Source organism: Rattus norvegicus, chromosome 2 (assembly GCF_021556685.1).
Source record: "Rattus norvegicus strain SHRSP/BbbUtx chromosome 2, alternate assembly SHRSP_T2T, whole genome shotgun sequence".
NCBI classification, from domain to species: domain Eukaryota; kingdom Metazoa; phylum Chordata; class Mammalia; order Rodentia; family Muridae; genus Rattus; species Rattus norvegicus.
In genome coordinates this window covers 43,227,488-43,250,918 of record NC_141535.1, presented here as the reverse complement: position 1 = coordinate 43,250,918, position 23,431 = coordinate 43,227,488, and the positions used below count along the sequence as shown (strand labels likewise).

Below are 23,431 nucleotides of genomic sequence, written 5' to 3'. Positions count from 1 at the left end.
TCCTGACAATGGGTCTGCTATGTACTTTGAAGCCATCCCTTGGCTACTTGATACTCGATTGTCTGGATTGAATTTTGATATTTATCTTACCATCCCTCAAATCCACCAATGCTCACATCTGCAACTTTTAATTCATATTTCCCCTAACCAGTGAAATCTTCCTCTCATACTCTGTCCTTTTTATACATAAAGTTTGATCCTGAGCCCTCTCCATCCTCCATATCTGTTTAACATGTTTAATATTCCTATTGATATATCATCAGATGGAATACCATTTTAATTCCTACAATATCTCTGCTCATTCTAGGCCACCATTCTAGGCCAATTTTAAATGGCTGCATTTTCTCTTCACATCAGGTGTATGCTTGTGAATATCCTATACACCTATTATATGTAATTTCAGCTTTAGGGATTGAATCGACAGCCTTACAAATGCTAGACATGCAACTCTACTACGGACTTCTGCACCACATTCTATCACGCAGTTTACATTTCTACATTTAGACTTTGAGCTTGTAATTCCCATGTCTCAGCCTCTAAGGCAACTGGGACTTTGATCCCGTATTATCAAGTCAGGGTTCTAGATATTCTTTAACTTTGTTTTGGAGCATTCTTAAAATCACTTGTAAATAACTTGAATTTTTAATCTTATTTTGAACTTGGTTATATTTAGTCTAATTCCAGTTTTGTTGTCCTGAAATCCTTATGAGGACTCAGTGTCCTGTGAGTTCTTTCATTTCTGACTGGTAGGAACAAACTGTTGCGAGCTTTATGAAAGTCTGGGGTCAAGTTCTTCCTGATCAACTCAGCTGATTCTTTTCTCCAATCTTGTTTAGTTTCCAAAGCTCCTGTAGATGTCTCTAGAGATGTGTGTGTGTGTGTGTGTGTGTGTGTGTATGTGTGGGTGTGTGTATATGTGTGTGTGTATGTGTGTGTATGTGTGTGTATGTGTGTGTATGTGTGTGTATGTGTGTGTATGTGTGTGTATGTGTGTGTGTGTGCATGTGCCTCCTGTAGATGTCTCTAGAGATGTGTGTGTGTGTGTGTGTGTATGTGTGGGTGTGTGTATATGTGTGTGTATGTGTGTGTATGTGTGTGTATGTGTGTATATGTGTGTATGTGTGTGTATGTGTGTGTGTATGTGTGTGCATGTGTGTGTATGTGTGTGTATGTGTGTGTGTATGTGTGTGCATGTGTGTGTGTATGTGTGTGTATGTGTGTGTGTATGTGTGTGTATGTGTGTGTGTATGTGTGTGTGTGTGTGTGTGCATGCACGTGCACAGTAATGTCTTCTCCTCCCTCCTCCAGCTCTTTTGGACTCCCAATGTGTTTTCTCTACTCAAGGAAAAGGTGAAACAAACTACCTGGTACTACCCCCTCCCCACTGTAACCTGTAGCACAGCCTGGAAACTCTGTTTGGTACCCCTAACCCAACTTCTACCACAGTCTGGGAACTCTGTCAGTAGCTCCCACCAACCCATACCACAGCCCGGGGACTCTGGTGACACCTCCCTCCCATCCCTCCATCCTGCAACCTGTACCACAGCCTGGGAACTATGCCTCCTACCCTCTGCCCCCCACCCCTGGATAAGCAGGATAGCTAGACTGGACACAATAGTAAGCTTGAGTTCATACCCTGCCTTAATGAATACAGTGAAGGTAAATGCAGAAGAATCCTGGGTTCAGCCTTAGGCTCCATGTAACTCCAACAAATGTGTAAAGATCTACACACACACACACACACACACACACACACACAGAGAGAGAGAGAGAGAGACAGAGACAGACAGACAGACAGACAGACAGACAGTGACACACAGAAAGAGATACACAGAGGCAGGGAGGTGCAATGATTCCTGTAAACTTTTTTTTCCCCTTTAACTATTTTAAACACTTAACATCAAAAACCATAACCCAGATATGTTGTTCCTGTGTCTGTGCTCATTTGTGTCTCATACCAAGACAGAGCTGGCTTTTAGTTGGTGTAACTAGAAATGAACTAGCCACCCGGGGAGCAATTTCAGTCAAAGGTAAATATGAAAATGTCTTTAAAATTTTTTTTCAACGAAAGCTGCCCTCTATTTACATAGTGTGAATAAATCAAAGACCCTTAAATGTCAGCTATTAAAAATAGCTGCTAATTTGTAGAGGTTACCTTAATAAGGTTTTCATTTGAATATTTCGTTTCTATAAATGGCTTATAATAAAAAATGATTATTCAGCCAACATTAAAACTCTTAGTTATAAAGTTTGATTTTATGGGTATAATATGTTAGCACCCCATTTTTCCTATCAGATTTCCCTTTTCTCTGTTATTTTTGTACATGATTCAAGATATCTGCCTCCCTATAAAATCTTCAAATAGGAAATTTTATATTATGCTCTTGACTCATTCTTGTACAACACAAAGAATAACACTGACAGTGTAATGGAATGAAGAAATTGTCACAAAGCCATCCCTTATGATTCTGTTACAAACGCATACTGTAAAACTCTACAAAGGTTAGGACCATGCCATAGCCTAGCCTCTTCATAATTAAATTTATGTAGGCATTAAATCATATTACTTTTCTACGTTAATTATCAAGCTAGTCCTCTTTAGCATTCCTATTACCAATCTCAACCAAACTTAATTATTTGAACATCTTACCAGTTTTTATATGCAAATTAGCAGCTTTTACAAACATTACTTGTTTTGATATTGCAGTTTTAATTAATCTATTTGTATTTATTCATCAACTGGCATTCCGGGAGGACAACGACCTCGAGTAATCATTAGAATGCTTTCTATATCTGAGAAGCAACAGAAAGCTTTCAGCGATAGCGGTAATGACATGTAACACATGTTCATAGAGATGCTGGAACGACACTCAAATGCTCTCCTACAGCAGAAGCCACATAGGAGATTATTCCTAAGGCAGAGTTCAACCCAAAACCTGGCACATCCTTTACATTCTTCTGTGTCAACAGTGTTGGTGTAGATCCATGAGACTGGGCAGAACGTCTAGCTACAGTGGATTCGTGCTGTTTCAGAAGTAGCCTAGATGTCTACCAACATATAACAGGAAAGTAAATGTGGAATGTATGCACAATGGCGGTTTATTCACCAATGAAGGAGAATGAAGGCCTAGTTTTGATTTCCAGCACCAGGAATTAGGAAGGGGTTAGAGGGGAGGAATAAGGGTTAGAGGGAGGGGATGGAGAGAGAGAGAGAGGGAGAAAGCCAGGGAGGGAGGAAAGGAGAGAGGGAGAGTTAAAACAGGAAGTCGGGAAGTACAATAAACCCTTATTGCTCTCTGTATCCTGCTGTGATTCCTTTCCCAGTCAAGCTGCAGGTCAGATAAGTGGGAAGTTACACCACGCCCAGCGTTGCAGCAATTAAAGTTCAGTTGATTTTGAACTTGAGATTCCAGCAGAATTGATGCAAGTCCTTTGCCAACCCTTGGGTTTAACTTGTATGCATAATACATATTTTCTAGCCATCTCATCTTAAATATTAAAAGAGCAAACGCTCCACTCTCTATCCTGCATGCCTGAAATCATCCCATTATAATTTTTTCTTTGAGCAGGAGACCAACCATCCTGAGTGTTGTAGGTTGAAGACAAAGAGGGGAGGAGGAAGATGGGGAGGAAGAGGAAGAAAAGGAGCTTTCAAGGCCCATTTCTCCTGTGCTAGCTTCACCAAGTAGAATTTCTCTTGCTCCATTTGCCCCTGCCATCATGATTAAACATGCTGCTGAACCAGCAGTTTCTCTGGAAGTCTCCTCCTCAGTCAGCCTCTGGATATGGACGGAAATTCAGGCATTTCCTTTTCCCTGACCACGTTCTTCTAGGATGTCTGTTCGTAAAAAGGTCCTTGTTCACAAAATACAGCAAGAGACATGTCTCCAGAAGAACCACCTTTCCTTCAGTTGGGGATAGAAAGGAAGTCGACCCCCTTTGTCCTGGAGTTTGAGTTTAATGTGTGTGTGTGTGTGTGTATGTGTGTGTGTGTGTGTGTGTGTGTGTGTTACATTCTATTATGTTTCTTTTGTACTGAACACTAGCATAAGTAACTATTGGAGAATATTTTAATGACCCAGTGGAGAATCACCCCCGACAAAAGAACAATATTTGAACATTATTAGAAGCGCATGCACACGAAGCATGCAGATCTCTGAGTTCAAGTCTACAGAGTGAGTTACAGGATAGCCAGGGCTACACAGAGAAACCCTGTCTCAAACAAACAACAAAACCAAAAGAAATTCTCTCTCTCTGTCTCTCTCTGTCTCTCTATCTCTGTCTCTCTCTCTCCCTTTCTCTCTTCCTTCCTCCCTCCCTCCTTTCCTCCCTCCCTTCCTCCTCCTCTCCCTCCCCCCCCCTCTCTCTCTCTCACACACACACACACACACACACACACACACACACACACACACACATGCATGCACCACACAACTGAAATTTGTATACTGGATGATCACACCAAAGTGAATGGCTAATGTATCTGCTAGGCATGATTAGAGATCCTAGCACATTTAGCATCTGAACCCGATGCACAAAAAGTACACAGTGCTGTTGATGGCTTGACTCCTATTCCCCACGAGCTCCTGTGTTTGAACACTCAGGGCCCAGCTGGTGGCACTGTCCTAGAGGATTGTACCCTCTGGAGTAGGTGGAGCCTCACTGGAGGAACTGGGTCACCGAGAAGAGGCCTTGGGGCTTTATGACCCAGCCTCACTGCCTACTGCCCTCTGGTTCCTGTTCTGTCAGGACATGCAGAGGGGACATGACATTCACACTGCACACTCTTTGATACCATGGATCCTCCTGCAGCCTTGCCCTCCGTGATGCATGGTAATTCCTCACACTGTGACCAAAATATTCTTCCCCTTTCAAACTGCTTCTTGTCAAGTATATATATGGTCACAGTATCAAGAATAGACACATAAATCTGGTTGTCAATTTTTAGTCAAGCCTCCCCTGTGGTGCTCCCAAGTGCTGGGATTGCCGTCATCTGCTGACACAGATACGTTGGCATGCTACTCGTTCAGTCTACTTTTAGGGCAGCGCTCCAGAAACCACAGGTTCACAAAGGTCCCCAAATCTCTTTTTGCCCATGACTTTTCCTCTCTAGGCATTCCGCAACTATAAATAATTAGCTACTTACTTAAATAGTGCTCTCCCTTTCCACTCTCAAATGATCATTAGATTCATTAGACCTCCGTATAATCCACTAGTGGCTCACCAGCTCTAGCATAAAAGTGTTGTTTTACATTTGCAGTGAATTTAGCAGGTATACATTAATTTGCTCTTATAGCATGGCCAAGACTACAGAGAAGAGTCTAGTGCCATAATTCCTACATTGAAAAGCACCAGGGAGATGGGTAAAGTTCCTATCACACAAGCATAAGGATCTGAGTTCAGAGTCTCAACACCTACACACAAGTTAGGTGTTGAGCACACATCTGTGACCGAAGCCTTGGTGGAGCCTGGTAGGCACCGGTGGGGACCTGGAGCCTACTGGCTTGCCTGCTGTATTGGTTAATTTTCTTGTTGCTATGATAGAATATCCCAACAAAAAAGGTGAAAAGGTTTATTTGGGCTTGCAGTTCAAGGATTTAGTCCATTGTGGCAGGAGATCCTGGCACAGGAATTGAGGCACCTGGTCAGGAAACATCAACAGCTATGAAGCAGAGGTCTAGGGCACTGGTGCTCAATGCACTTTGTCCTCAGACACAACTCGGGAATATTTATGGTATTGCTTACATTTATGGTGAGTCTTCGTCCCTCAATTAACCTAGCTCCCTTTCACAAATCCCCCACTGGAATGACTAGAGGCTAGCCTAATCCAGATAATCCCTCACAGGCATGGCCTAGGTGAGTTGACTCTAGGTCTTGTCAAACTGATAATGAACATAAACCATCACACAAGTCTCACCAGTTGGTGAGCTACAGGTTCAGTGATCGGCCCTGTCTAAAGAAGTAAGCTGAAGACCAACTCAATGTCTCGGGTTTTTATTGAACAGAAAATGAACAAAGTAATTGACCAGATGATTGACTGAAATTGATAGGGAAGACAGAACTGCTTTAGAATGGATGAGATTGGTAAGCAGAGTGAGAGAACGAGAGAAAGAGAGAGAAAGAGAGAGAGAGAGAGAGAGAGAGAGAGAGAGAGAGAGAGAGTGTGTGTGTGTGTGTGTTAAGGAGCCAGAGATGACTAGAGAATATGAAAATATAGAAGAACCAGTTGAAGGACTAAGACCTCTTACCTAGAAATGAAGAGTGTGGGGAGTAAGAGAGTGGTGCTTCACTTTGGGGGATGTTTAATTCTCTATATTCAATTGTTCTGGCTGTATAGAAGCTAGGTGTCTTTCATTGAAATCCCAAAGAACAAGGACGAACACAAGAACACAGTCCTGCCTCCTTTCAAACTCAATTTTAGACTATGGGCATTCACATGTCTGCCGAAGTTTGGCACCTGCCCTTCAGCGCGAGCAGGCAGCATGTAAGTCAGAATGTCTAGCAACCGGAGCCTGAGGAAGGAGTGACAATTAATTTGGGAAGTGTAAGCCTCTAAGCACTGGTGGTGAGGAAGACACGACTAAGGGAGTGAAGTGGTACCAAAAAAAAGGGCAGGAATTTGGAAGCACACAAGGGCATGTGACACGTTTCCACCATGAGTATCTGGGGCAGTGGTTTTCAACCTTCCTAAAGCTGTGACCCTTTAATACATTCCTTCATGGTGTTGTGACTCCAACCATAACATTATTTCGTTGTGACTTCTTAATTGCAACTTTGCTACTGTTATGAATAGTAATGTAAATATCTGATATTTGGGATATCTGATATACAAGCCCCCACCCCAAAGGTGTCCCAATCCAGTGTTGTGAATGGCTAATCTTGGGGGTGCTAAAGGTCACGTGGAAGGTGCTTCAGCGGAGAGGGAAATACAGGGAAATACAAATCCTGTTGGACATCAACAGGATGCCAGACCTCAGTAATCCAGGAAGAGAAGATACAAATTGGCCTAGCTCCTTCTCATCTTGGGATCCCCATTGACCGAAGCTATCTCCATGAAGAGTTCCTTCTTTAGAACTTCTGGGTTACATACTTTGGCCCCAGAGGTACCCCCTGTGATGGCTGATCTCAAGCCCTGTGTTGTATGGTTCTACCCCATTACTAAACCATAGAAAAGCCTACATACTAAGAGAGAATCCAGGTAGGCAGTAGAAGGCTGAGAAGGTGCTCGTTTTCTGTCCAACACATTACTGTTTATTTAGAGAGATGTGCTTTCTGTCTGGCTTCCTCTCTCTCTCTCTCTCTCTCTCTCTCTCTCTCTCTCTCTCTCTCTCTCTCTGATGTTTAAGTCTTTATGCCTCTTAAATCTTCGTTAGCTTGCGATGACTATCATTATCCCTTAGTCATATCCAGAGCCAAATTTCATTAGTAGCTGGCTACCCATTCTTTTCTGGGTTGGCCAAAAAGGTCAATAACACCACCGTCCAGATTAACCTTGATCAGGTGACTTGCTGGAAGGGCCACAGTGATATGTATCATTAGGCCAAATGCTATATATTAGAAAGGGGTTGAAATTATGTTTGCAAGGCCAGAGAGGGGAAATGAACACCATGAGGTCTTCGATGTTATTAGACTCTGGTACATAACAGTTAAGTGGAATATTTATTAACACCCCTGGGGATTTTATTGCAAGAGCTAGGTAGGGGCTCGATCATTTGATTTTCCATAGCAGAAAGTATACAATGCTCCTGGGAGAAGCTTTGTAGACAGGATATATTTAAACTAGATCTAGAGGGGTAAGCAGAGAGATGATAGAATGCAGGACGTACAAACATCCTTTAACTGAAGCGCATGCATCTGTTTATAATTGATGAGAGGGAGTTGTAAAGAATCTAGTTCCCTGAGAGCCTTTCATCATTACACAGTATGTCAGAAACTAAGAGCTGGATCTTCTAACTAACACAGGTATCATTTTTTTTTCTTGACAGCTATGGCAACAGAGGGCCCATATTTCTAAGCTTTCTCTGTTTTTCTCTTACCTATGCTTTAAAAAACAATTCCAGCCCACACATTAGGTATTTCAATCACGAATCCAAGCAGTTAAGCTTTCAAACATTTCCAACAGCATTCTTTAACTCCTGTTCTTATTTCCTTGCCAATCCAGCTTTCAGTAACATGGCAGTTGCTAGCTAAGCAGTCTTTGGATAGAGATGGCTGCCAAGCTATCCATGACTTCCTTTCCTACCCTTTGACCTTCACTTCTGGGAAGGGGAGGGGAGGCAATGGAGGAGTGATCTGTTTCTGTCTCCCTGCCTGGAGACTGTAAATGAACAGTGAGAAACTAAGGAGGGCTGGGAAGAAAGTGATCCAAGTGTTAAGACGCCCCTGAGGTGAGAGACTGCCTGGTTCTGATTAAGGCAGGTAAAAGCGGTACCCTGTGTGAACTGGGCACAGAGCAAGTGCTTCCCACTCTGTGTTCATTCTGATTTTTTGATTTTGAACAATGACCATCAGAAAAATCACCTCTTAGACAATAGGACTTTTTAAACCTTTGCAGGGGTCAGCTGTAGAAGCCACGTCTGTGGGCTTAGGAAGTCTAAGTAGCCATCAACGGCTCTGCTAACAGTATGAAGGACTCCATCTCATGCTGACTGTTCAATCTTCCCAGTCTGTTCTCTTGGTCCATGAGGCTCAGTGTAGGGAATGCCGCTAAAATCGTCCCTGCCTCAATACCATGGTCCTCTGTCCAGAGGCACACATCTATCTTGTATCTTTATTTTCTTGATCCCCCCGCACTCTTTTATAGTTTTATCCGGGCCTTTCTTTCCCTGGAAAGAATTCTGAGCATGCACTAAATCTATGCTGAGGTGAGTGTGTAAATGAAACAAGTCTGAACTAGCACCAGAATGAGTAGCTTTGGATCATGAAAATGATCTGTGACATCTCTAATGAAAGACGGTTGCAGGACATTGAAGACGTTCCAATAGTCCATTTTATTCCTTGATCTACACAAAACAGAGGTGGTGATGAAGATGCTGTCATAATCCTGGTTTGTCAACAGTAACTTTCAGTATTTAGGCTGTGGAGTCTGTCTCTTTGTTTGAGCAATGAGATGGGGGTGAATCGTGATGCCACTTGTGGGCCATTTGTAGGTATTGACTTGGGGACCTTGGGGGACACAAAAGGGATCTAATGACTTTTCCCTCATTACATTTGCAAGTGTTCTGGGTGTGGTGGCTTACACTTGTTATACTAGCATTTGGGACACTGAGATTAGAGGTTTACCCTGAGTTTTAAACCATAATGGGTTGCATAGTTCCAGGCCAGCCTGGACTACTGAGTGAAACCTTGTTTCAAAATCTATCTTAAGTATTTTAACTTGTAATTGGGATGGGGGAGAGAAAGGTGATCAGAGATAAAATTAGACCAGAGATATTTCAGAACGGAATGATAGCCTCCTCCCGCCTCCATATGCACACTTCTTATAGGATGTATAGGAGCACCTGAAGGCTTCTGCAAGGAGATGGTCTCAACTACCTCCCATCTCGAGACCTTCAGTGAACAATATAGGATCTAAATGTCAATCAACAGGCATGGTTCATTGAATGGATTAATGTTTACTATATCTTTTTCTTCTCTATATTCCAACAGCCAGCTACTTTGTATAGTGGAGACCAAAGACAAAAGTCAAACATCTCTGATCTTGTTTGTTTCAAAGTCAAATCTTGCTGAAGGACAAATAGGGTGAAGGGAAATGGAGAGAGAGAGACAAAAGATTCACAGTATAGGAAAAGAGAGAGAGAGAGAGTATGTGTGAGTATATGAATATGAATGTCTGTGTATGTGTGAGAGAATATATGTATGAGTGTGTGCATGTAAGTGTGTGTGTATGTGAGAGAAAGAAAGAGGGGGAGGGGGAGAGGGAGAGAGAGAGAGAGAGTTCCCATGGGTCTTTCTGTGACAGGAAAGTACGAAATGGAGATAAAGTATCAAGAATCAAATATAAAAGCCAGTTAGAAGTCTGGAAACCTTTCTCTACCTGGCTACATGGAAGAGATACGGCCTTCGGGAAGCCTGTGATCTATAAATACAAGAAAAGACTATGAAAATGACATATGAAGGCTCATGAGTCTCATAGCGCAATGCTTTTTAAGCAAATGCTTTTCCCCATTCACTTGCCCACACCCTCTTTGGAGTGTCTTTTTTCTTCTTACCACACCATCTCAGTTTCATTACTTTGCTGTGTCCCTGGTACACTTCTGTCTTGAGACACAAGAATCTGGACCCCAGAAGTGCCCCACCTACTTGCCCCATACTTAGATCCATCTGTAACATTGAGAGCAGGGTCATCTTATGCATACAGTCTGGAGTCCCATGGAAGGAGAACCCCAAACCCGACTCCAACAATCAGCATAGATTTCTAAAATACCACATAAAAGACAAGAAATCAGAGTCCAGGAACCATTAGAACCATGGTGGTAAAAGCTTACCTAGTCTGGTCCAGTTAGCCTGGAAATGAGACCTTTTATTATGTGTGGCGTGGGGAGAAGGGATGCACCAGTAACAATGGAGATAGACATCTCCACCAGTTTGATAAGATATGAACTGATTTAAAGGTAAGAACATTCATGTGAAAGGTAATTCACATTCATGAGCTCAAGTTCATACCTACTATACTGGTTGGGCATGAAATATATAGACATGTGGGAAGTGCTATGGGAAAACACCAATGGTGTCAGAGACGGTGAAGGCGCGGGCAATCCTACTGCAACAGGGTTAAGTGCCTGGTGTTTTGTAGAAATGGGAAGATGTACGTGGGATAAGTGATTGCAAAATTTTTTTCCTGTGGGTCTGGTGCTAGGATCTGGGCAAGTGTGTAAGTGAATAGGTTCAACTTATCAACTTTGCCTCTCAGTATGAAACACAGGTAGAGAAAAAAGGGAGTCGGTTCTTTTGAATCACATTCTGTGATCCCAAGCCTTGAATGGAACTTCAAGGAAAGATTTCCTGAAAGGCATACACCAGGCACATCTTTTTAAACCTAGTTCCATCCCGTATTGTGTGTATCTGCATGGGCATTTGCCGTGACATATGTATGGAGGTTAGAGTAAAATCGTCAAGACTTAGTTCTCTGCTTCAACCACATGAGTCCTTGGGATCTTACTCAAGTACCCCCAGGCTTGGTAGCGGGTACCTTTACCCACTGAGCAATCTCCCCAGCCCCCAGATGCCACATGACTGTAGAAACTTCTGTTCTTTGCTGTGGCTAGTGGGAACTGTGTGGAGGCTAGATAGTTATATTTTAATGACCTTTATTCTGATGCCTATGGTTTGAAGATTATCCAGGGAGCAGATCTGTGCTAACTTCACTTTTCATTCATTGTAAGAAATGGCTGGATTTTTATTCTTATGATTTGTGAGACCTTGGCAAAGTTTTTTTTATTAGCAATCAAAGGCATGTGGACCTCAAAACTCAAACAACCCATAATATTTTTTATCAAGTTTTAAGTGTTCTCTCAGATTATCAAAGCTCTTCAGATTGAATTACACTCAGCCTTGCCTCTATAGATTTTTTTCTCAGTGGTTTTACCCAACCAAGGAACAAAAATATTCAGATAAACCCTACCAATATTCTGAACATGTGTAAACCCGGCCTTTCAGTGTACATGCTCTGAGCTACCCTATGCCTCTGTCTCCCCAGAGCATAAAGCCCAGGGGAGCAGACCTTGGTTGTCCTTCACTGAAAGTCCCAGAAGCTTGACATATGCAGATCAGAGTCTGAGTAACTGATAGCTTTTGGTCCACTAGAGGATTTATTTAAAGGCCCCTTCTTGGACCTACTCAGAAAGCACTGTGTGCTTCACCCTGTATGCCATACAAGCGAATTGAAGGGTTTTTGTATGGAAGGACTGACATTAGGGTTTCACTGATTATAAATATCAGCACTGACCTGAGATCGCTAACCTGTCACATCAGAAAAGGCCATTCCTGTTGGAAACGTGTGCTGACTAAAGTACCACTTAAAATCACATTGTTTTTAAGAGACAAAAATCGTAAGTAGGCAGAATCAACCCATGCTTTTATTTTCATGGCATATAAAAATTTTATATGAAGGTATTGATGTACAGTGCTATCCCCATGGGCTGTAAGAGAGGCTAAGAAACCACTAACAGATTCGTCATCTGCAATGCTCACACACAGTTCACCACTCTGAAAACATACCCAAAGAAATAAAACAATTAAAAAACTGAAATCAGTAAGGATGTATTTTCTGAGTATAGTGTCCCATTTGTACTGTTTAAAACAAAAGTAATCAAATTCCTTTGGGCCAGGGCTGCTAAAATCTACAGTTTGTGTCAAAAATAAAATAAAATAATAGGAGGCTCATTATTCTTTTCCTAGAAAAAAAGAATTTCTTTTTTTTTTATTTTTTCTATGTCACAGATTCTAAGGGCTGGGCTGTAGTGGGAGGTGGCCCCCTTTTCCACCAGGAAGCACTCATGGCTTTTGGGGCTGGCCATTGTGCTTAACAATTCCACATGGACACACAAAAACAATCTTAGAAAGATGTGATTTCTTAATTTTACATGAACTGGCATCATCATATAACTGTTTTTAAGTAGATGATTTACATGTACATACTGTACACGTGTATGTATACATGTGTATTACACATATGTACTATGTATTATACACATATAAATTTGGTTAATCTCGGAGAAAAAGATAGTATTAAAAATAGTGTAGTATCTTGGCATGGCAGGAAACTGGTGAACACAGGACTGAAAAGATCAGTGACCTACAACCTCGCTTCAAATCAGATTCAGCTTCCTGTGAGGTCCTGCAGCTCGAAGGCCGTTCTACAGTCACTGGAGAAGAATGTTTACTTAGTATGTGGTTTGGGGGTAAGAAAACCAATCCCGTGTGTCCAGGTGAAGTAGCTCCCGGTACTCAGCTGGTAAGCACGCACCATCTATGTCATCTTGCTCCATGGCAACAAGTCCTTAGAGCTTTTATCTCACAAGGGTCAGAAGGTTCTCCAGCAGTGATCTATAGTTTTGTAATTAGTGAGGAGCACGGCTACAAAAGGCCCAGCCCGAGCCTCACTATCACCTAACTTTGAAATGCAGCAAAACAGAAGAAAATATTGGTTACAGTTAAGGCACAGCCCTGGGACCAAAGACCTGCAGCTATGTTATTTAAATTTATATATCTTTATGTATTTTATATTTTTCTTGAATTTTCCCATAAACAAGCTCTATGATGACGAGACTATATTACAGAAGAAAAGAAAAATGTACAAGGAGTATGTATACACACCATTCATTCTCTCACCAAGAGTTTCCAAATATGTCAACACCATCCCAGCATGGGACGATGTTTTAATAAGAACCGATAATTTACAATTAACATTACAGTATGTACATTGCAATAAATACACGGTTGTAAACAGACAAACAAGACTGTATTACAGGTAAGGTCATTTGGTGAGGAAAAAATGCATGGCACAAAAAAAATAAATAATGCGTTAAAAATTATCATAAAGCTTTCTGTAAAATCTGTTTCATTCAAGTTTTTTTTTTCTCTCCTTGTCTGCGATTTGTTCTATCTACACTGTGTACTTGTGACTTTTAACTGATGTGGATGCAAACGTAATGAAGACAACGTTATCGTGTTCGGTAACTTGCAAGCTGAAATGTACTGGTTTTATGCAAATCTTAGACTTCTTTTTCCCCTATACAGTACCCAGATATTGCATTTTTCTTATGGCATTTTAGGAAATGTAAGTCACTTGTATAGAGATGTTCTTTTTAATGCAGCGTGTATTGTGAAGCACACTCAGGGGAGAGAGTTAGCAGGAGCAGGGCACGGTAAAGAGGCAGGAGTGGTAAGCAGATGGTTGAGTAGGTATTATATATTAGTCCCTAACTCTTGGATATTATGTGTCCTCTACGGTTTGATTGTCCACCAGTGGATACCTTGACAGAGCAGTGCCATTAAAAACCAACACACTAGAAAACAAAAGCTCCATTACTGTAGTTGAAAACTACAGTAATGAATCTGTTTATGACATATTGCTTATTTATTTATTTACTTACTTGTTTTATTATGAAGACCACAAACACTCTGTCGGGGAAATGCCACACGTAGGGGGGGAAGAAAATGAGAATGATTTGGAAAGGGGGATAAACTCTTCTAGACCTCCTTCAGGGATCCGAAAAAGGAAAAGAGAAACAGGTGCCCCAGTATTCTGTGAAATCTCTGGCTCACATAGAGGCAGACTGCACTCTTGACGGAAAGGTGGCTGGGCCTCCAATGATCAGCTATTTGACTTTTATCCTGCCCTATATCAACAATCAGAAATGCTTCTGTACCTACGGCTCTATGAAGCATCTGGATTCTAGAAATTGAAACAGGGTTTTAGTGCTGCTTGGGTGACTTCCCTGATGACTTAAATTCTCAGTCACTAGGTCCCAACTTCCTTGAGAAGTTTTTTTATTCCTTTCTCTTCAGACTTATGATTTTTCTTAAACGTTTCCTTCTCCTTTTGGTCTTATACCGCCCTCCTCTTTAGTCCCCATTTGGGTGCCAAAAAAGAAAATGACATGGGCTACAAGCCTTATACAACTAAGGTCTAGGCTAGACACAGGCTGCACGAGGCTGGTTGTTATCATCGAGTTAACCCTGGGAACTAATCTATGAAGTCAACGGTTCCTGGAACCAAAATCTGGAATTCTCTCTTAATGTTCTACTGAGGCAGACTCACACAATCCACAATTTTAGATTCCATTGTATAGCTACCCGCCTGGAGCCAGCAGTATCAAGTCTCCTTCAGTGTGTCTGCAGAAGTCCCTCCTAGGCGACAGGCTTATGGAGCAATAACAGTCAATAGCAATTTCCACATGTTACTGAGCTAGCTATTAGGAGAGAACAGCTGCGACACTAAGAACTGCTTCCCAGGGCTACTCCTCATGGAGGTCTTACTTCCATGGGCAGCTCAAACAACAGCTGTCCTGGTATTTGGCTGATCTAGTTGGCTGACATTCTTAAGAATTGCCTCCATAACACTTAGCATGTTTTCCCTCTACAGTCTCAGAGGAAAAGCTAGCGAAGACAGAACCATGTAGTAGAATTCAATTTCAACCCTAACCTGACAACCTATTTATTTTTTCTCAGTCAGTGTGGTAGTAATATACTTGGTTAAGACCCCCCACCTAGTGAACTTGGGAAGAGGCTGGCACAGACATTAAATCAAGCAGCATGATGGGAAAATGTCTTTCTTCCTATAACTGGCTGTGAGCTACAATAAAATGATCATGAAATGTATGGGTGACTACAAGGACAAGCACTTGTGAATGCATGTCTCCTGACACAGGGGGAAAAAAAGGAAGTCATCAGAAGGCAGTGGGTAGGAAAATGCCTAGAAAAGACAGGCTGTTTTAGCTACTGGGTATTTATATATTTCCCATTTGCTTCAGACAACAGCAAGTGATGACTGAACTCCTATGAGGTTTAAGACACACTGGACATAATGCACATCAACATATTACAGAATAAATACTCACTTTGCACACAGTGAGGGCAGCAATGTGGGACAGCAACTCTTCTGGCGGGCGGAGGAGTGAAACAAAAGGAGTCAATGGACACTTACAAAAAGGGTTTCTGGCAACATAAATTTGTTTCTCTGTTTTAAAGTATGGAAGTCATCGGTATATAAAACAATGAATCACTACAAATCAGTTAATTGCTATGAACTCTAAGGTGGAAGTCAAATTCATAAATGAGATTTATCCAGTGTAGTACTGATCCGTACTGAAAACTTGCAAGTTACTTCTTAGAAAAAAATAACCAGTGGCAGATGAAGTTCTGAACAGAGTTTTGCTTTGTTTTTGTTTTTAAATATAATACCTCAATACATTTAATAATAAAAGTAAGCTCTACAAAAAATCTGTTTTACATATCATACAAAATGTAGAGGTGAGCATGGCTCATTGAACCACACTGTTCAGTCATGTATCAGGAAGACTTGAAATTAGAAAATTATGCAATTTCTGTGGCTCATCCTCCTCCTGGGGACAGATCCAAGCTGTGTCCTGTTCCTGATGTTTTCATTGCTTCATCTGTGAGTTCATCAAATGCCTTCTTTTCTTCTTAAAATTTTTTTGCAAACAAACCAGAAAGGAACCCTGCAATCCAATCTACGTCTGGGCAGCTGGATGAGCCACGCTCCCTTGAAAACAGTTGGAGTTGATTTTATCTGCTTTGTCAGCTCTACCGAGCTGACGTCATGTCGACATCATGTTCGTGAAGACATCTCCCTTCTCCGATGACATGGGGGGGGGGGGGCGGCGAAAGAACTGGTTACAATATTCCTGAGCGCCAGACTGAGTAGTTCAAGTCAGTTTTGTTCAACAAACGTCCTGGCAGATGACAGTGAGGTGTGACCATGGTTGTGGCATGTGACATGCACTTTGGAAACGATTTTTTTCTACTTTAAAAAAAAAAAAGAAAAAGAAAAGGTGTGACAGCCTTTACACTGTTACGTGTCAGGACAACAATCGTCTGCGACGCCAGTTTGGGGCTGGCTTTCCTCTTCTGCTACAGCCTCCTCTTCAACCTGCTCGTCAAGGGGAATTTCAGTGGACTCTGAGTCTTGGGTGCACAGAGTCTTAGAGTCACTGCAGCTAGTGTCTTCCTCCACTTGACTTCCACTGTCCTTTTCAGTGTCTGACTCGCCATCTTCCTCTAAGGTTAGTTCGAACTGGAATTTTTCAGTCTGTCCCTGACGGCCGTCCTCTTGGTCATCAGGTGCAGGGGAGGGGCTCTGGGGGATTGTGCTCTGGTACCACTCACGATTGTCCTCCAAAGTGTCCAAAATGTCCTGGGCGTCGGGATGTACGAGGTCTGCCCATGTCTCCCAGAGTGGATGAACAATGTAGTCTATGAAGCCCACCTGGTCACAAACGAGAAGAAATGCAATCACACACTAGGAAACTTGGAAAAGCTCAACAAAATCATAGTCCCCCATAGAGCCTGCATAGATTACCAACCTGAGCCAACAGATCATCTAAGTGGTGCTGTTAGCTGGCCAAAGCTAGAACTCTTACCTCAAGGGATAGATATGAAGAAAACTAGTTATTTACATAGCAGGACCTAGGTCCTGGACCTTATTTGAGATAGCCAATTTGTAGAGAATCCAGACAACTGAAATGAGTCAAGCATTCTGTGTACGGCAAGCACATCAGATGGACAGAGTCCTGATGTAGGACTACAGTAACATGCGTATGCTTATATGACCGTAAATGGTAAGAAAATTCTTTGACTCATCAACAGAAGTGAAGTCTATTGTGTCAAATCCAAAGTAATTAAAAAAAAATACTGTGAGGTATAAAGCCAGAGCAGCCAAGTGCTTCATCTGCACCTCTGTCCTTTCTCAGTGCCGCTGAATTACCTGTGATTTTTCCACAGAGGCGTTGTGCTTGTCACACATGGGACTTATCTCCATGCCACGCTCACGCTCCCGGTCCCCCTGACGGAAGAACTCCTCCATTATCCGGTCCGTCCACTGGCGGTAGAGCTGGAGTGGCTTTGTGGGGTTGCTCAGGTCTGCACAGTGCACCATATTCTGGAGGACCTGGGGTGGATGGAGGCATTCTTTATTCCACATCTGTTCTTTTTGGATTGAAACTCAGAATTCCTATCAGAGGACTGTGACACTTAAAAATACACGGAGTGTCAGATTCATTTCAAACAGCTCAACCATGATGTGTCTCTGCACTTCACACGTGTATTAACAGTTCTGAACTACGCCACTTCTGCATTTGACTGTCTTGAGAGGCACTGTGTGTGCACCAAAGATTAAGTTCCTAGCTGCTCAAATGGTCTGGTTTTGGATGTTGAGTTTTTGTTTTTGTTGTTATTGCGTGTACAAACAAAAAGCCAGTCTGATTTTACCTATTTAACTGCAAGTGACCAGGCACTTTTTTGTCTTACTGGTCTTTTGCATTTTCTGATGTTGTGCTTTCATGATCTTTGTCTGTTGTGTGGGTTGTTTGTTTGCCTATTTGTTTTCTAAATAGAGAAACAAAAAGGACATGGAGCTGGGTGGGTAGGGAGATGGCAAGGATCGAGTAGAGGTCGGGGAGGAGAAGCCACGATCAGAAAATATTGTGTGAACACTATTTTCTTTTTAAGTAAAACAAAGAAGAGTAGGATAAAGCTCCTGTGTGTAGCTTCTGAATGTGTGAGGTGAGACGGAGGAGACACACAGCTCTCGTCTCCTTCAGTCACTAACACGTGCATCAAGAACAGACTGAGATGCTGATTTACCTGGATCCTGTCAGAATAGTTATCAAGGAGGAGGACGCCAGAGCTCGTCACCTTCTTCGTTTCAACCATTGTTTTCAGATCAGCCAGCAGATTCATGTGCTTTGACATGTCTGTCGCTAGTACCTGACGGGGCAAAGACAGTTTTAGGACTAAAGCTGGAAGGAAGACAGATTTGCAAATGGACAAGGACATTATTTTGAGTTTGAGAAGGAATAGACAGAGTCACTATGAAGATTACGAAATGAAAATGTGTGGAGATGACTTCTTCTTGGGGACACTCTTCCTTACTGATGCCATGTTTTCTTGGGAGCCCAGAAAAGTGTGCACAACACAGAAACATTAGGTGCCTGCCTGACACTCTCAAGGTAAAGCAGCCACCATATTCTCTGTGCTTGTTCTGAGTTACTGAGCCTTTGCTGCTCTGTAACCTGATGACTCAAGGTTACTCCAACAGCCCTTAGGATGCATAGTATTTCAGTTAGCTTTGTTTTGTTGCCGATCGAGGACAAATAATGTCTCCTTATGTACAACAAAACTTGGAAGTGTACTTTGGGGGCTGACAAGACAGCTGGGTATGTAAAGGTGCTTGTCACCAAGACTGATGACCTGACCCAGGTGGTAAAAGAAGAGAACTGGCCCCCAGCAACCATCCTCTGAGTCTATAGCTACACTAGGGAATGTGTGTACACACATGTACACACAAACAGAAATTTAATCATTGAATGTAATTTTTTCAATTAATATAATTTTGTAATGTCCTGAGATTTTCCCACTGTAAGACTACTCTGAACAATGTACAGAGAGAGGAGAGTCAAGTTGAAGGTGTTTCTAAGTGGGTAGGGAAGAGGGAAAGACTCCACTGGGGTTGCAGGGGATGCCCCCCTCTGCTGAGTCATCCTTCTATACTGCTACTGACTAAGAAGAGCTCAGAAAACAACCCACTAGTGAGGCCCTTTGTCTTAAACCCCAAAGGTTAGAAACAGTCTCTATTACACAAGAACCCTGCTGGGGGCAGCAGAGGCAGCCCCTACAGGTCGAACCTGATGTCATCTCTAAGAACTCGGATCTCTCTTCTTGTTACTCACAATGTCAATGGCCATTTTCCTTAAAGATTGTCTTTGCTTTTTGGTCAGATTCTGGAAAATGTCACAGTTTTCTTCCTGGAGCAACTTAAAGCCCACAGCCAAATGATGATTCTCTAAGACGGAGGAGTCGTTGTACATCAAGGCAAGTTCCGAGTCTGAAAAGAGGAGTATCAGCATCAGCATCAGCATCAGCATCAGCATCAGCATCAGCATCAGCATCAGCATCAGCATCAGCATCAGCATCAGCATCAGCATCAGCATCAGCATCACCGAGGCTGTTTAATTAATGTCTGTCCCACCGCCAGTACTCCAGAGGCTAAGATAGGAGGATAACCAGTGAGGAGCCAGTCTGGGCAAGTAGACATGAATGAAACAAACCCCCAAATTCTATGACGATTAACATTTAGGACACAGTTGCCCCTGAATGTCTATTACCCAAGAGCAAATGTGTCAAATCATCTAAGGGTCAAAAGAACCCTGGAGCCTTAGGAGAAATTCCAGTTTGACTGAGATGTGATCCTTCTCGTCATTTCCCTGAAGTAAAAGAAGTAGAGCTCAGTATCTCTTCCGGATCTACCAGGTCAGCAGACTGTGGCATTAGTCCTCCCATCTGCAATGTGTCCTGGGCGTGATGTGCCATTATCCCGGTAGCTGTGGAATACTGGCCCTGATACAGTATCTGGATTGTGGGTGCAAGGTTGCCAGGATGCCAGGACAGTATTCAGTTTGTCCATTGTGCCTACCCTTCTGATTAACACCCCACTTGATTCCACTGCTTTCTTCTGAGGCTCCTGGCAGTGCTCTATGCCTGTGGACTGCCCTTCTTGCCTGCCCGCTCATGGCTTCACAGACTGTGTCTACATGTCTACAGACCATGGCAGAGATTCTGCACTTCACGTGTTGCTTTGAGCCTCTGTATCAATGACAAAAAGACATTTTGCCTCTTCCTAGTCCTGAAAACAGCAGACCTAGATACAGGTGGGTTTTTATTTTCAAAGATTAATTTTGTATTATGCGTATAAGTGTTTTGCCTACATAGATGTGCATGTACCTTGTGGGTGCCTGGTGCATGTGTAGGTTAGAAGAGGGCGTCAGAACCCCCCTGAAACCAGAGTTTCAGATGATTGTGGACTGCCATGTTGGTGCTGGAAAACAAACCCACACCATACTCTGCAAGAGCAGCAAGTGCACTTCACCACTGAGCCATCTTTCCATGCCCATCTTTAAAAGAAAAATGTTGTTTCCTTAAGTCACTATAAAGATTAGAGAGCATGAGTGTTTGATAATTATTTTCACTAGTGTTCATATCTGTTGGAACCCAGATCTTTATGAGTTGTGCTTCTACAGTGAAACATAATCAGAAGGACAGATAGACATATAAGCATTACTGTAGGTTTACTGCGGGAATTGGCTCAGGTATTTGCTTAGAGAAGCCAAGAAAAGGCCTGGATCTGCATTGTATAAGCGGGAGAGCAAAAAAAAAAAAAAAAAAAAGGTTCATGGCAATCTAGTTCTTGTCAGAAGACTGAGAGGGAATGAGGTGGAGGGGAGTGAAATCTAGAGCTCTGCAAACAAGCGGTGGATAATGGATGCCCTGGCTCAGACTGAGAAGGTCATTTGCCTCCCTTCCCCTCACCCACTGTATTGGGCCCCATTCTTTGGGTGACAGTGATTGGTCAGGGTGATCTGATTCTAATGCTAACTTCTTGCCAAAAGGCTCCTTCTGGCTCGCTTGAAATTAAGATGTTCCAGCTTTCTAAGCATCCCTAGAAATTAGCCATCACAACTTAGACCGTAAACTTGAAGAGGGCAAAGACATGCTTTCCTTTGCTTTGCCAATACTGTCTTCCCAAACTAAGGGCAAGTACTAAGGGATTTCTTGTTGACTATACAGCAGTACAGGTAGACATAAGTGAACTTTACTATACAGTGCTAATTACCAACTTACGCAACAAAAGATAAAGGTGATGCCCTAAAAAGCTTTATAAAAAATTCAAAATTTTTGATGAACTTAAAATTATTAAAAGCTCAGAATGAGCAAGGGAATAGGAGATAAAGTATAAGTGTTATAAATGTAAGAAAAATGTAAGTGGGTATAAGCTTTCTGTTGGAGTAAATAAAACAAAAGTGTATACAAATATAAACTAAGAAAGTTTAAGATCATACACATTCACAGTGATGTAGACTGAAGAAAATGGGTAATTTAGACTCTATTGACAAGTCTCAAGTTGAGTCTTTTTTTCCTCAGAAAACAGGTCTAGAGTAGGTTGTCTCTGAGAAGACAAAAGATTACAGGCAAGCACCTGTATTTATTGTGAATTTTATGTTCAAAGTTCTATGCTTGCACATGTGCCTAGAGAGAAGTTTGAAAGATCAGAAAAGTCATCTTGGGGAGGAACTCCCTTCATGGTTTTGCACACTGTCTCTTTCCCTTTTCAATGAACACATTATTATGATCATCATCCACAGGGGCTCACTGTGCACCCCTGACTGGCCCTGACTCACAGAAATCTGTCCATACGCTGGGATTAAAGGCATGGCCACCAAGCTGAACATGTACTATCCAGCCCTGAGCTCAGCTGGATAGATGCATTTTTAAAACTTAATACGACGATGTATTCTATGTTAAGGGGAACATGGGTCAAACTTTAAATTTATGGAAAAAAAGTAAATTATACACGTACAGACACACACATCTTTATTACAACGGATGATTGTGAACTATATGTGATGGGTTTGAAAATGACAGCATGTTCCACCATGTTACTAAGTCATTGGAGACATAGTCATCTATGTGAGGATTTCCAAAAGAACCAGGATGGAGAGGGACAGGCAAGAGACTGCAGTGATGTGTGTTGGTAGGATTATATGAAGGTATATTATGTAAACATATGATAATATCATAATAGAATGTCAAAAATATACCCATGTATGAAAATGTCACCTGTGAAAGTGCCATTGTCACTGTCTTACACAACTAATGTATGTTTTTTTTAAAGAAAAAGACTTCTAAAGAAAATATTCCTACAACTGCCCTTTTCCCCCTCTCTCCACTCATACTTTGAGTCCTGATACTTTCCAATTTCTTCCACTGCATGGAGTACCATCTCCAGCCACATATGCACTTGTTTCTGCCAGCATAACACAAGCTATTGTGAGCCAACGTTTTGTCCTTGTTTACTACATTAGTTAAAAAAATAAACGTGTCCTTATTTCAAAGGTTTAAACAAAGAAGAAATGTCTCTCGAGTATATAATCCACTAGTATCGCTATGGAAAGTACCTGTTAAAGTGATATGAGAGATTGATCGTTTCTGTAAAATGTGTGTGCTGGTAGCTAGATCCCACTTCCCCTTACTGTGATGTAATGCCTCTCTGCTCTTGGAAACCCAGACATATGCTTTGAATACAAAATGAGTGTGAATAAATTTTTTCCCCAAACTTGGGCATCTTTACTATAACAAAACACTCCCCTCTCCAAGAGAAATTCAACACCATAATATGTTCTGTACCTTTCCCACTGTTTCTCTTCTTCAGAAAATAAAACGGAAAAGTCAAATGCTCTTTTCATAATAAATGCCTTCTAGTTATGCCACACTCAAACCTTCATGAAGCTATTTATATTTTATGGGTTGATTTATCAGTGTTGTGTTTAAAATGACCGAGGCAACATTCCCACCTTAGATTTCCATTTCTCTATGCTTGGTGTTTGGGGACCTCTTCGTCACCGAGGCCTTCATTAAAACTATACTTCTCATTGTACACTAAGAGTCTCCAATGGTCTCATAACAATGGTGAAGTGTCATCAGCTCTCCCAGGTAGAAAGGATCACCCTGCTTTCCAAACCTCTGGGGGCTTTCAAGTAGCAAACACTCCACGGGTTTGGTTGTTCAGTCCCCCAAACTAAGAAGTCATGGAAGACTAAGATCACAGCTAAGAGGCAGGGGCATGACTGCACTGGGAATCTCCTGACAATGTCCCCTGGAACATGTCTTTTAAGCTTACAATGCCTCTGAGGTC

At 42.0% G+C, this 23,431-nt stretch overlaps 1 protein-coding gene across 15 annotated transcripts in view; it reads right to left on the bottom strand.

The window, feature by feature from the left end:
* Positions 1 to 12,055: 12,055 nt before the first annotated feature.
* The window catches only part of Pde4d (phosphodiesterase 4D), a 1,511,604-nt gene continuing 1,500,228 nt past the window's right edge, over positions 12,056 to 23,431 (bottom strand). For 10 of the 15 annotated variants that reach the window (XM_087616181.1, XM_087616183.1, XM_087616180.1 and 7 more), the window contains 4 exons: positions 19,413 to 19,567; positions 18,328 to 18,450; positions 17,450 to 17,632; positions 12,056 to 16,951 (listed from right to left, as the gene is read on the bottom strand). In XM_087616181.1, coding sequence (XP_087472307.1) covers positions 16,538 to 16,951; positions 17,450 to 17,632; positions 18,328 to 18,450; positions 19,413 to 19,567 — 875 coding nt within the window. In that variant the 3' untranslated portion in view covers positions 12,056 to 16,537. 15 annotated transcript variants of the gene reach the window in all.